This window comes from Trichechus manatus, unplaced genomic scaffold (assembly GCF_000243295.1).
Source record: "Trichechus manatus latirostris isolate Lorelei unplaced genomic scaffold, TriManLat1.0 scaffold00048, whole genome shotgun sequence".
Classification (NCBI taxonomy): Eukaryota; Metazoa; Chordata; class Mammalia; order Sirenia; family Trichechidae; genus Trichechus; species Trichechus manatus.
This window is the reverse complement of record NW_004443984.1, coordinates 12,471,060-12,484,412: the sequence shown is the minus strand read 5'-3', so window position 1 is coordinate 12,484,412 and position 13,353 is coordinate 12,471,060. Positions and strand designations below refer to the sequence as shown.

The 13,353-nt window shown below is 50.3% G+C and overlaps 1 protein-coding gene across 3 annotated transcripts in view; it reads left to right on the top strand.

The window, feature by feature from the left end:
* Nucleotides 1-13,002, top strand: part of ARHGEF10L (Rho guanine nucleotide exchange factor 10 like) — a 126,218-nt gene extending 113,216 nt beyond the window's left edge. For all 3 annotated transcript variants that reach the window (XM_004377199.2, XM_023732148.1, XM_023732147.1), the window contains 2 exons: nucleotides 9,855-9,977; nucleotides 11,829-13,002. In XM_004377199.2, the coding sequence (XP_004377256.1) occupies nucleotides 9,855-9,977; nucleotides 11,829-12,355 (650 nt within the window). In that variant the 3' untranslated portion in view covers nucleotides 12,356-13,002. The remainder of the gene's footprint in view (nucleotides 1-9,854; nucleotides 9,978-11,828) is intronic.
* The last annotated feature ends 351 nt before the right edge of the window (nucleotides 13,003-13,353 follow it).

The following is a 13,353-nucleotide window of genomic DNA, read 5'->3' as shown; positions in this document are numbered from 1 at the left end:
TAAAGGGAAAGAGAAAGGCCAGCCAAGGGTCTCTCTCCTTAGAGGTTTTTGTAAGAAAGGCAAATGCCCCTCTTAGTCTGCCTGCCAGTGGATCAGGTGGCAAGGCTGGCCATGGGGTCTGGACGGCCTCCCCATGGGCCTGTGCTGCCTTCTGACTAGCTGCTTTTGAGGAGAGGTGGAGAGGAATGTTGATGAAGCATTAAGATTGGCGCTTACCTAGCCTCTCACCCCTGTCTGAGGCCTCTGTGGAATTGGCAGCAGACCCCCACCCCTTACCATTTATTGCCCCAAACACTGCCCTGGGGGTTCTGCTGGGAGGGGGCAGGGCAGACACCCCATCTGGCTTTGGAGCAGTCCACAGGGCCCAGCAGACCTCAGCTTACCTTGCTTCCCTCAGGCCTGCTTCCACCTGATGGACTGACCTGTGGCCAGAAAGTATGTGAGAGCTGGGTGGCTCAGTCCTATCCAAGCATCGTTGTCAGGGCTGGGTTCAGCAGCTGGGAGAGCCAAGGGCCCCGGGGCCAAGGAAACAGAGCCAGTGAGGCAGGCTGGAAGCCTGAAACTGATTGTTATAAGGACCTGGCAGATGGGCCATGGTGGAGGCGGGAAGTAGCCATATGCTAAGCCAGGGACTGAGTTTCCTGTCTTTATGGTTCTGGGCCAAGTGCAGCACATTAGCCAGCACCTCGGGGGCTGGGGAGGCCTGCATCTCACCCAGAGGCCTGGTTTCTCAGCCCAGCTGTGGAGCCCAGACATCACCCCAGATGCTTCCTCCAGTGGACTTCTAAGGCTTCCTTCCAGTCCTGAATTTAGGCCGAGGACTGAATGTCCTTGAGTCTGGACTAGTGACCACGGGGGTGATGGTTACTAACAAGGTCAACAACCATAACAATAGTAATGGTGCTGCCCCTGTCCTGAGCCCTCCAGCGAGCTGGGCCTCAGGGCTTCATGTAAGTATAGGATCTAATTTCCCCCTCACCAGAATCCCATGAGGTGGGAATTGTCCCCTATTTTACAGGTGCACACACTGAGATCCACTGGGCAGGGTGGTTTGTCCCAGGGCACAAAGCAGGCCAGAAGCAGGCCCAGGAGTCACATCAGGTGGGCCTCATTTCGGAGTCCCACTGTGTGCATCAAGGAGAGAGAAAGACTTCAGGGTTGATGGGGCACGGGCTGGAATCCTGGCTCAGCCACCTGCCGGCTGTGGGCTCAGGGAGTCTCTTCACCCTGTGAGGTGGGATGTGGGGTGGAGGGGCTGCGTGAGGAGGAAATGCAGTCCAGTATGGGAAGAGGGAGACACTGGCCCAGTCCTGGAGCGTGGTAGGTGCAGGATGAGGGTAAATTACTCATTTGACAACCTTCTCCCTGAGATGGGGGGTGGGGGTAGACGCGTGGTGGGACTTGTGGTAAGGGCTTTTTCTTTTTTTTCAGCTTCAATTGCATTGTATTTTGTAGTATTTAGCCATTATACAAGTTAAATCCATTTCCACTGCAATAAAAACCTTCTCTATATCGCAAAAATATTTCTACATTTATGCTGATAGCTAAATTATTTCAAGTTAGTGCAACAACAAAAAAGGGTAATCCTATGAGTCTTTTTAATTGCATGCATCTCATGTTGTGAGGGCCTAGGTGAACGAGAGAGGCATTGAGTTCATCGAGAGACCAGGGCAGGCTTTGCCGACAGAGCTGCCCCGGCCCCTAGCTGTAGGTAGAGAAACACCAGCCGCCACATGGATAGACACTGGGTTTGCTGTGGGTGTTTAAAACGCATTTTCACATCCATGAACTTATTTGTTCTTTGCAGTTACCCTTTGAGGAAGGAAGGGTATTGATTATTGTTATGATTATTTTACAGCCAGGTAAACTGAGGCCCAGGGAGGTTGAATGACTGGCCTAAGGTCACACTGCTGGTAAGGCCAGAGCCAGGACTTGAACCAGAGGCTGTAAGTGCAGCTGTCTCACACAGACTTGCTGCCCAGCTATGGGCTATCACTCCGCCTTCCTGGGTCTCAGTTTCTCCCATCTATACAGTGAAAAAAGAAAATCCCATTGCCTTAGAGTTGGTTCCAACTCATGACAACCCCATGTGTTACAGAGTAGAATTGCTCCATAGGGTTTTCTTGGCTGTAATCTTTAGAGAAGCAGATTGCCAGGCCTTTCTTCCACAGTGCTGCTGGGTGGGTTTGAACTGCTAACCTTTAGTAGTTGCATACAAACCCAGGGACTTGTCTATTCAATGAGGGGCTGAGATTTGAGTCACAGCCTGGCCACGCCATGTAGGGTAGACCAGAGCCCGTGTAGTCAGACAGGCTCTGCCGCCTGCCAGTTCTGAGTGTCCCTGCCTTACAGGGCCTGGTGCAGGTATTCCATGAGACCATGCCAGGACAGTGCTCATGGTCCCTGGCTCAGTCTGTGATGGGGCTGCTTACAGCCATTGCCTTCTTCATCACCCTCATCTTCACAGCATCCTCATCACACTAGCCCATGTTGTCCGTGCCTTCTATGGGGGCTTCTTGCTCAGCCCTTCCGAGTTAGGTCCTTCCTACTGCATCAGCTACATCAGAGCAAAGGCGGCCTCTCCTCTGGTCAGACCACTCTGGGGCTGGGCCCTGCACTATTTGGACGTGGACTGAGGTTCCTGGGTGCGGGGTTTCCCAAAGGTCCCAGGCCTGACCTTTCCTAATCAATAATACTGAGGAGTCAGGTCCACCCAGGACCCCCAAACCTGAGCTGAGCTGAGATGGAGCCAGCCTAGCCAGAGTGGGGGGACTGGGGCGTGCAGGGCGGCCTCAAATCCACCCCTCATTCTGCCTTCATGGAAGAACAACAAAGCGGGATTCTTAAATTCTTCATTAGAGATATTTTTAAAGGCTTTTAAGTACTTTTCCTTCCTCCATACCACCAAATGAAATAATCGCATGATTAGTAATAAATTTGTTCCTCCTGTAAGTGTGGATTTTTTTTAGGGCATGTTAAAAATTTATCACGCTTCCTTCCCCCGACCCCTTTCTTCCACTCAAGTTCCGACTGGTATTAATGCATTTTTAACCTAAACTCCCTCCTTTTAACTAGACAGGTCATTAATAAAATGTGCTCCAAGAGCCTGAGCTTTTAAAAGTTATATATCTCCAGATAGATGGCTTGGGTGAGTTGAACACTGCTACATTAAGTCTCTGTGATAAAATATTTATCCATCGTTAGAATTTTTTTTTTTCTTCCGGACTGTTTATGAAAGTGTCTCGCTCTTTTCCTCGTGGTGGAGGGGGAGGAGAAAGGGCCCGAATGAGGTCTGCAGATGAAGTCATTTCTCAATTCTGGAATTCTCTCTTGGTTTCTCACTCACCTTCCTTCCATTTGTTGGGGTCTGGCCATCCAGTGGGGCCAGGAGGATGCAAGGGCATGGGGAAATGGTCTCCCGCTAGTCTCAGGGCCCCAGGGGCCTTGGACAAGGAGGGAAGGCAGAGTAGATGAAAAATCCACCACTGTTCTCTCTCTTGGCTTTACTCTTTGTGTGGGTTTATGGCTCTGATGGAGCTGATCCTCAGACATTACCATCTGGGTCCCCTTAGTAATCATAGCCATTATCTAATAGCCTCTATTTATTGATTGCATACTATAGGTAAAGAGCTGTGCTCAGCTGTGTGCATATATACATGCATATGTATATAGATATATAATTCTAATAAATCATAAAACTGAGCAAAGTAGGTTTGTAATACTCACTGATCAATGAGAGAAATTGACTTGTCCAAATTCACACAGAAACATCCACACTGTGTCCTTTTTCACTGCTCTTCATTCATTCATTCATTTATTCACCCATTATTTTTGTGACTGGTAAGTTTTTTCAGCCTATTTTGTTCTTTATTCCAACTATTATATACTTTTTTTAATTGTGGTAAAATATACATAAGGAGCCCCTGGGTGGTGCAAATGGCTAAGCACTCAACTACTAGCTGAAAGGCTGGCAGTTCAAGCCCACCAGAGGTGCCTTGGAAGACAGGCCTGGCGATCTGCTTCCAAAAGGTCACAGCCTTGAAAACCCTGTGGAGCAGTTCTGCTCTGCACACATGGGGTCACCATGAGTCAGAATCGACTTGATAGCAACCAACAACAACAACAAAATATACACAACATAAATTTTGCCATTTTAACCATTTTCAAGTGTACAGTCCAATGGTATTAATCACACTGTTTGTTTACAAAACTTTATCACCCTAAACAGAAACTGTGTACCCATGAAGCAGTAACTCCATTTTTTCTTCTCCCCAGTCCATGGTAACCACTGAACTGCTTTCTGTCTATGCATCTGTCTGTTCCAGATATTTCATATGAATGGGACCATGCAAAATGTGTCCTTTTGTATCTGAGTTACCTCACTCAACATGTTTTTAAGATCCGTCCATGTTGTAGCATATATCAGAACTTCATTCCTTTTTATGGTGGAATAATATTCCATTGTATGGATAGACCACATGTTGGTTATCCTTTCATCTGTTGATGGATACTTTGGTTGTCTCCACCTTTTGGCTCAGATCTTTTTTGAACGTCTGCTCTGTGCCAGCATAGTCGGCTAGGAATGAGGAATCGACCATGAGTCAACAGATAAGGCACTGCCCTTAAGAAGTCACTGTCTTCGTTGCCTCTGGCTGCCATAACAATGTACCACAAACTGGGTGTCTTAAAACAACAGAAACTTATTCTCTCGAGTTCTGGAGGCCAGCAGTCCAAAATCAGGTGTCGGCAGGGCCATGCCTTTCTCTCTGAAGGCTCTGGGGGAGGATCCTTCCTTCTAGCTTCTGGGGGTTCTCAGTGTTCTTGGCTTGTGGCAGCATCACTCCAACCTCTGTCTCCATCTTCACATGGCCATCTTGCCTCCACCTCTGTCTCTGTGTCTCTTCTCCTCTCTTCATAAGTACACCAGCCATCTTGGATTAGGACCACCCTACTCCAGTATGACCTCATGCTAACTGAGCTACCTATATCTTCAAAGATGCTATTTCCAAATAAGGTCACATTCGTAGGTACCAGGGGTGAGGACTTGAACATGTTTTTAGGGGTCACAGTTCAACCCGTAGCACTTACATTTTAGTATATGGAGGCAGATGATGAATAAACACAGAGAGAAGTAAGGTGATTACAGACCTTGGCCAGCTGGTGATGAGAGGGAGCCAAAGCCTGAGCATCCTGGGCAGGCTCACTGACATCAGACGCTCCCACTGCTGCGGGCCCCTGGCTGCACTGGTTGCTGCCAGAGTAGTTTTGAGCATGTACTTTCTGAACTGATACAGGTGCGGGAAGGAGTCGCAACTCCACAGAGCCCGAGATACTATTTGTGGCTTGTTTCCAGCGTGATTGCATTTCTACCCTGAATCTACAATACGGATGTGACTTTGAGTTTGCATCACTTCTGCAGACTCACTCATCCACCACCCTGCCTGTTTGATAGCTCCACTCACGTGTCTCCCATGCATCTCAAACAACACGTCCAAAGGCAAGCTCTTCACGTCAACCCCCAAACCTTCTCTTCTCCATCTCATTGATGGCACCGCCATCCACCCAGCTGCTCAAGACAAGAAACCTCCGAGTTGTCCTTGATCCCCTCATTCCACTCTGGTCTGTCAACGGGCCTGTCGGTTCTGCTTCAAAATATCTCTCGAATGTGTTGGCTTGTCATCATCTCACTGCCACCACCAAGCCCCAGACACCACTATCTCTGCTGCAGTGACTCAGGAGCTGCCTCACTGATCTCCCTGCTTCCTCTCTGCCCCCTCTCTCCCCCAGTGCTTCATCATACTGCAGCTAGAATGCTCTCCCAAAATCGGATTGCATCGCTCCCCTGCTTAGACTTTCTGTAGCTTCTCATTGCACTTGGAATGAAAAGGCACATTCCTTACTCTGGCTTACAAAGCTCCACACATCTGGCCTGACCCTCTGACTTCCTTCTGGTCATCTCCTGTTTGCCCCCTGCCACTGAGCCACACTGACTCTGGTCTGCTCCACGGATACTCATTCTCGTCATAGGGCCTTTGCACGTGCTGTTTCCTAGGCCTTCCCTCAGGTTTTTGTGTGGCCAGCTCCTCCTTGTGTCATCTGGAGCTCACATCCTCACAACTGTCCCCCCACCATCTTGTGGGGTGGTAGAGTGAGGATGAAACCCAAGGATCCTCCCACCCACTCTCTGTCTCATCGCCCCATTTTAATGTTTTGCCTAGTGTGTATGTTCCTTGTTTATGTTTTCGGTTCCTATTTCTCTTCTCTAGAACTACACTGTTCAGTACAGTAGCTGCTATTTAAATTTTCATTAATTGAAATTAAATAAAATGAACAATTTAGTTCTGTAGTCCCACAAGCCACAGTCCAAGTACTCAGTAAGCACATGCGGCTAATGCTACCCAATTGGATGGCGCAGAAAATTTCCATCATCACAGAAAATTCTAGAATGTTTGCTCCTCAAGAGCAAGGATACTGTGTGTGGTTCCCAGCCTTGTGCCTCCAGCACCAAGCACAGAGTCTGGCACACCATAGATGCCTGGGGATGTTCCTGGGGGCTGGGTGAATGGATCCGTGAGGCATGGTACACTGTGATAGATGCTGCTGGGTGTACCACAAGATGGTAGCCTTCCTCTGAGGGTGAATATGGAGCCACACGATTTTCCTGAGACTGTTTGCTCCCTGGAGGAAGCATATACTCCTGTTGTTGTAGGTGCCATTGAGTTGGTTCTGACTCATAACAACCCTTTGTACACCAGAATGAAACACTGCCCCGTCCTGTGCCATCCTCACGATTGTTGCTGTGTTTGAGCCCATTGTTGCAGTTAATCTCGTTGAGTTAATCTCACTGAGGGTCTTCCTCTTCCTCACTGACCCTCTACCAAGCATGATGTCCTTTTCCAGGGACTGGTCCCTCCTGATAAGAAGTCCAAAGAACGTGAGATGAAGTCTCACCATCCTCACTTGTAAGAAGCATTCTGGCTGTACTTCTTCCAAGACAGATTTGTTCATTCTTTTGGCAGTCCATGGTATATTCGGTATTTCTCAGCAACACCGTAATTCACATGCATGAATTCTTACTCAGTTTTCCTTATTCATTGTCCAGCTTTCACATGCATGTGAGGAGATTGAAAATACCATGGCTTGAGTCAGGTGTACCTTAGTCTCAAAGTGACATCTTTGCTTTTTAACACTTTAAGGAGGTCTTTGCAGCAGATTTTCCCAATGCAGTATGTCATTTGATTTCTTGACTGCTGCTTCCATGGGCATTAATTGTGGATCCAAGCAAAATGAAATCCTTGACACCTTCAATCTTTTCTCCGTTTATCATGATGCTGCTTTTATTGGTCCAGTTGTGAGGATGTTTTCTTTATGTTGAGGTGTAATCCATACTGAAGGCTGTGGTCTTTGATCTTCATCAGTAAGTGCTTCAAGTCCTCTTCACTTTTCAGCAAGCAAGGTTGTGTCATCTGCATATTGCAGGTTGTTCATGAGTCTTCCTCCAATCCTGATGACACGTTTTTCTTTATATAGTCCAGCTTCTTATTTGCTCAGCATGCAGATTGAATAAGTATGGTGAAAGAATACAACCCTGTCACACCCTTTCCTGATTTAAACCACTCAGTATCCCCTTGTTCTGTTTGAACAACTGCCTCTTGTTCTATGTACAGGTTCATCATGAGCACAACTAAGTATTCTCGAATTCCCATTCTTTGCAGTGTTATCCATAATTATGGATAACATACACTTACGCATATGGGATTTAAGTAATTTGCTCTAGAGCAGTGAGGCCGCAAAAGCAGTAGACTGGAATAAGCAGCAGACCTTAGCTCTGTTCCTATCCTGCGCTCAGCAGCTGGGCGACCTCTTTGAACCTTAATTTTCTCATCTGGAAAATAGGAATAACACCCATGTCTTGCATGTGTCTCAGCTGTTGAAAGGCTATGTCAGATTAGAGCAGGTGTTTGAGTGCTTTGGAAACCCCTAAGCAGCATTTCTCAAATTGAGTTCTCCAGACCAGTATTATCGGTGTCACCTGGACCTTGCTAGAAACGCAGTTCTGGGGCTTCCCGCAGTGGGTGGCCCAGCAGTCTGTGTTGTAACAAGCCCTCCTGGTGATCCAGTGTACCCCCAGGTTTGGGAACCACTACTCGAAGCACCATTTCAAATATAATGTGGCATTGTTCTTGCCATGATACGTGCAATGAATTTGAATTTCCTTTCAGGGGAGAATAAACCCCACTCAGAGGGGCAAAAGGATTCAGGCAGGAAGTGAGGCAGCCTTTGGAAAGGCAAGAGCTCAGTGAAGCCTGGAGGGGCATGGCAAGGCCATCCACCCTGTGTGCTGCCATGTGGGGGGCCCTGTCCTGAGCCTGTGGCTGGTGCCCGACACCTCTCAGCCCCTCTGAGACAGGCCTCCAGGCCTTCCCCCTTCACTCCCGGCCTTTGCCTCAGGCCATTCCCATTGATCGGCCTTGTTTATAGAGCAGAAATAATGATAGCATGTTGTTGCTGCTGTCAGGGTTGGCTCCAACTCATGGTGATACCATGCACAACAGAATGAAATGCTGCCCAGTCCTGCACTATTCCCATGACTGGTCATGGATCTGACTATTGTGATCCATAGGGTTTTCTTTGGCTAGTTTTCAGAAGTAGATTGCCAGGCCTTTCTTCCTAGTGTGTCGTAGTCTGGATGCTACACTGAAATCTGTTCAGCATCACAGCAACATGCAAACCACTGCTGACAGATGGGTAGTGGCTGGGCATGGGGTACACTGGCTGGGTCTCTGACACGGAAGGCAAGAATTCTACCACTGATCCACTGCTGTAACTTGATCAGAGTTGTTAAGGACACCGACAACCATAAGAGCAGATAGCACTGCCTCGGGCGTGCCATGTGCCTGGCTCTGGGTTAAATGTTTTGTAGTCATTGAGTCATTTAACCCTCAGGACAATGCTCTGAAATATTGTCATCAGTGTCCCCTTTTACAAGTGAAGAAACCATGGTACAGAGAGGTTTGGGGCTAGCCCCGGCTCACGTAGCGAGCAAGTGGCAAGCTGGGGTCTGAGCCCAGAGGCCTGGCTCTGGGGCCTGTGTAACCCACACTGCACACCCTCTGTAAAGAGCGGAGGACCCCAGTGCCCTCCCTGCTGTTGCTATTCTTCCTGTCATGAAGAGACAGTGCCGAGGGGAGCGTGGAGAATTAGAACTAATCTGCACTGACATCAAGAACATACCAGTTCCTGGCAGTGGACTGTCCGTTTCACGGTCGGGACAGGAATGGCAGGGTGCGCTGCGCCCTCACGGAAGAAGTGCTCACATTGGCAGAATGTCAGGCCAGAGCTGGAAACAGCACTTCACAGAGGGGCTGCCGACAGACCCCCAACTCCTGCTGCTCCCCTGGCCCCAGCCAGCCCCGTCCCCATGCCTCCCACCTGTGCAGACATCTGCTTCATCCACAGGATCTGGAGACCAGCCCCTTGCCAGTCATCTGTGGCTTCACTCCCCAGCTGGCTGGTTGTGCCCTTGGCCTGGGTCACCCTTAGCTGACTCTGTGCCCAGAGAACTCAGCTACTGTGTATTTTGAGCTGACTCTGGGCCAGGCGCTGTGCTTTGTGGCGTTATCTCACTGCATCCTATCAGCAGCCCATTTTACAGATGAGGAAGTAGAGGCTGGGTTGGGGGAGAACACAGCTGTGAGATCCAGGGACCAGAACCCAGCCAGGTCAGCTCCCGTGTCCAAGGTCTTAACCATAACACCAGCCAGCTGCTTGCTGGTCTCGTGGGAGGAGCCCAGACTGTCCCACTGCCGCCTTCCCAGGGGCTTTGTCACTCATGCTGACCTCTCTTTCTGCAGGCCAGAAGCACTTGTGTGTCACCAGCCTTCTGATCTGCCAGGGTCTGCTCTGGGTGGGCACCGACCAGGGCATCATTGTCTTGCTGCCTGTGCCCCGGCTGGAAGGCATCCCCAAGATCACAGGTGAGCTTCGGCCCTCAGGGTGCTGGGGGGCAATCTGAAATAGTTCCCGCCCCACAGTCTCTCACCTTCTTTCTGTATCTCTGTTTCCTAGTCTGGCAAATGGGAACAATAGTGCCTCCTGCTGGGTTGTTTGGGGATTGAGTAAGGGAGCTTATAGTGCTCGACTCACGTAGAGACTCCCCAGGATCCCTTTTGTCCCCAGCCCCCCAGCCCCCCAGCCATTTCAATAACCGAAGGCCCTTGGGACACAGGCTGGCCCCCTCGTGGGGTCCATGTGCCATTGTGTTTGCATAAGCTGGAGGAAGACCTGCCCCACCTGTGGCTACTGAGGCCCAGGAAAACAAGCACCCCTGCCATTTGGAGACCCAGCGCCCTGAGCCCATCTCTGCCTTTGCCCAAGAGTGAAGACAAGTGGTCCCCTCTGGCAGGGGTGTGCGGAATGCCAGGGAGTGGCACTGGGCTGTCCCTGCTAGTGCCGGTAGCAGTGGGCCCCGCCTCCTGGAGTCCACGTGGGCCTCGGTCAGCACAGGTGTCCCTCTGCCTCTGGAAACTCAGAGATTATGTGGACCAGGGATTTAAAAAAAAAAAAAAAACCCTCTGGGGAGGGAGGGGGTGGCTACACGCCCTTTGAGAACCTGAGGGAAAAATCACATGCACACAAAGCTTTGCTTATAATTTCAAAGGGTTTGCAGCACCCTCCTGTCCGCATAAGACTAGGAACCACTGAAGGTATACCTGTGGTCATCAGCCGGGATGATCTTTTTCCCCTGCAGGGGACATCTAGCAATGTCCGGAGACATTTTTGGTGTCATAACTGGTAGTGTGGGGGCGGGGGGGGGGAGCGGAATTGCTACTAACGTCTAGTAGGTAGAGGCCAGGGATGCTGCTTAGCATCCTACAATACACAGACAGGACAGCCCCTACAACATAAAATTATCTGGCCCAAAATGTCAATAGGTGGAGAAGCCCTAAGGATAGACCAACGCTGTCCAGAGCTTGAGCCCCTTTACCAAAGGAGACTCTTCCTAAATTCTGAGATTTCCTGTTTTCATCAAACGGGGCATTTTGTTCATCCAAGGGGTGATCCTGAGGCATAGGGTGAATTGGGCAGGGACCCTGCCTGCAAGAAGCTGACAGTCTAGTTGGGGCTATTATAGTCCCAGGTGGCCACTGCTATAGTGAAGGGTGTTCCAGAGGCTGAGGGGCATGGAGACAGGAGTGATCTGCTCCTCAGGGGTGAATTCCAGAAGGATTTGCTGGGGAGGAGCTTGAGCTGGGCTCCAAAGATGAGCTGTAGAGTCAGATAGAAGGGAAGGGCGTCATGGGTGGAGGCAGCACCCTGGCAATGGCAGGGGGTATGAGGGTGGCTCAGGCAGGGACTTGCAGGAGCTTCTGGCTGAGGTTTCCCCAAGTGCTTTACAAAGTCATGCCCATTCTACTGGGTCCCTGGGTGGTGCAAACAGTTGATGTGCTCAGCCGCTAACCAAAGGGTTGGAGGTTCAGGTTCACCCAGAGGTACCTTGGAAGAAAGGCCTGGCGATCTACTTCCAAAAAAATCAGCCGTTGAAACCCGTATGGAGCACAGTTCTATTCTGAGGCATGTGGGGTCACCATGAGTCAGAATTGACTTGAGGGCAACTGGTTTTTGGCCTGTTCCAAAAACAGAAGTTTACCTGGAGCATGGGCTAGCCCATCCCCAGACCCACAGTCTCTGGGAATGTTCCAACATAGATGGCAGTTAAAATAAAAAAAAAAAAAAGCAACAGAAATTCTCCAAGAGCAAGCTGTGGGTGCCGTCCTCAAAGCTCTGGGCCCTTGGGACTCCCTCCTCCCTTGCCCCATTTCTTGCAGGGAAAGGCATGGTCTCCCTCAATGGTCACTGCGGGCCTGTGACCTTCCTGACTGTGGCCACCAGCGTCCTGGCCCCCGACATCCTGCGGAGCGACCAGGAGGAGGCCGAGGGCTCAAGGGCCGAGGAGGATAAGCCAGATGGCCAGCCCCATGAGCCAGCACCGAAGCCCGAGTGCCACGTGGGCCGCGAGCTGACCCGAAAGAAGGGCATCCTACTGCAGTACCGCCTGCGCTCCACGGCCCACCTCCCTGGCCCGCTGCTGTCGGTGCGGGAGCCGGCGCCTGCCGACAGTGCAGCCCTGGAGCACAGTGAGGAGGACGGCTCCATCTATGAGATGGCGGATGACCCTGATGTCTGGGTGCGCAGCCGGCCCTGCGCCCGTGACGCCCACCGCAAGGAGATCTGCTCTGTGGCCATCATCTCTGGCGGGCAGGGCTACCGTAACTTTGGTGGTGGCGGGAGGCCGGCCCTGTGTGGGGAGACAGACAGCACCCTCCTCATCTGGCAGGTGCCCTTGACACTATAGCCACCCCCCTCCCCAGGGGACACAGAGCAGGTCTGGCTGCAGCCAAGCCAGGCCCTCAGCCTGCTGTTGGGGGCTCCTTCCAGCCATGGGCCCCTTCCAGGGAGCGAGGGGTGGAATCCTCTCCAGAGGCCTGCACTGAGCCGGATGGAGAGGCCTGGATTCTCGACCAACTACCTGGCGGAGCAGTGGAAAACCTCTTCTTTAAAAAACAAAACAAAACAAAACAAAAAAAACTTTTAAGTGTTCTGGGGAGGGGTCTTGGGGTTTGGGAGAGGGAGGACACCTCTGAAGGAAATGGCCTTCTTTTTAAAAGCAAAAAACACAAAACCTCACAGCTGCCTGGCAAGCCCAGCCCCACTCTTCTGGGCCCAAAGTGGGTTATGAGGTGCCAAGCACCCTCCCAGCAGGGCATACGTGTGACTGGATGAGCGTGTGTGGGCTGGCGTGTGAATATATATAAATACGTATATATGGTGTATATTATATGTGTATAAATAAAGTCTGTACATATCGGAGCTCTGGGAGATGCTGGAATAAAAGGCAAGAATAACGTCTGTACTTGGATTGCAGTTTTCTGCAGTGGGAGGGAACTTAGGGAAAGAGGCAGAGAGAGCAGCTGTCACTAGATAGGGGTTGTTCTGGAACCAGGAGCCACACTGCGCTCTGAGCAGGAAGCATGTAGACCAGACACAAGGAAGAACCTTGCTTCAGGGATAGGTTCTAGAACTGTGCTGTCCAACGCGGTTACCACTAGCCACATGAGGCTGTTTAATTTTAAATTAATTAAAATAAAATAAAATAATTAGTCGCCGTTTGCTACATTTCAAATGTGGCTTGAGTAGCCCTGTGGGGTAAGTGGCGACCAGATTGGCAATGCAGATAGACCATATTTACCATTATAAAAAGTTCTCTGCTTCCTGAGAAGGGTCTCTTGGGAGGTTCTTTTGTAGATACTTTTTTTTAAAGAAAAGGTGGTCATCCCAGCTCTAGAATGGTAC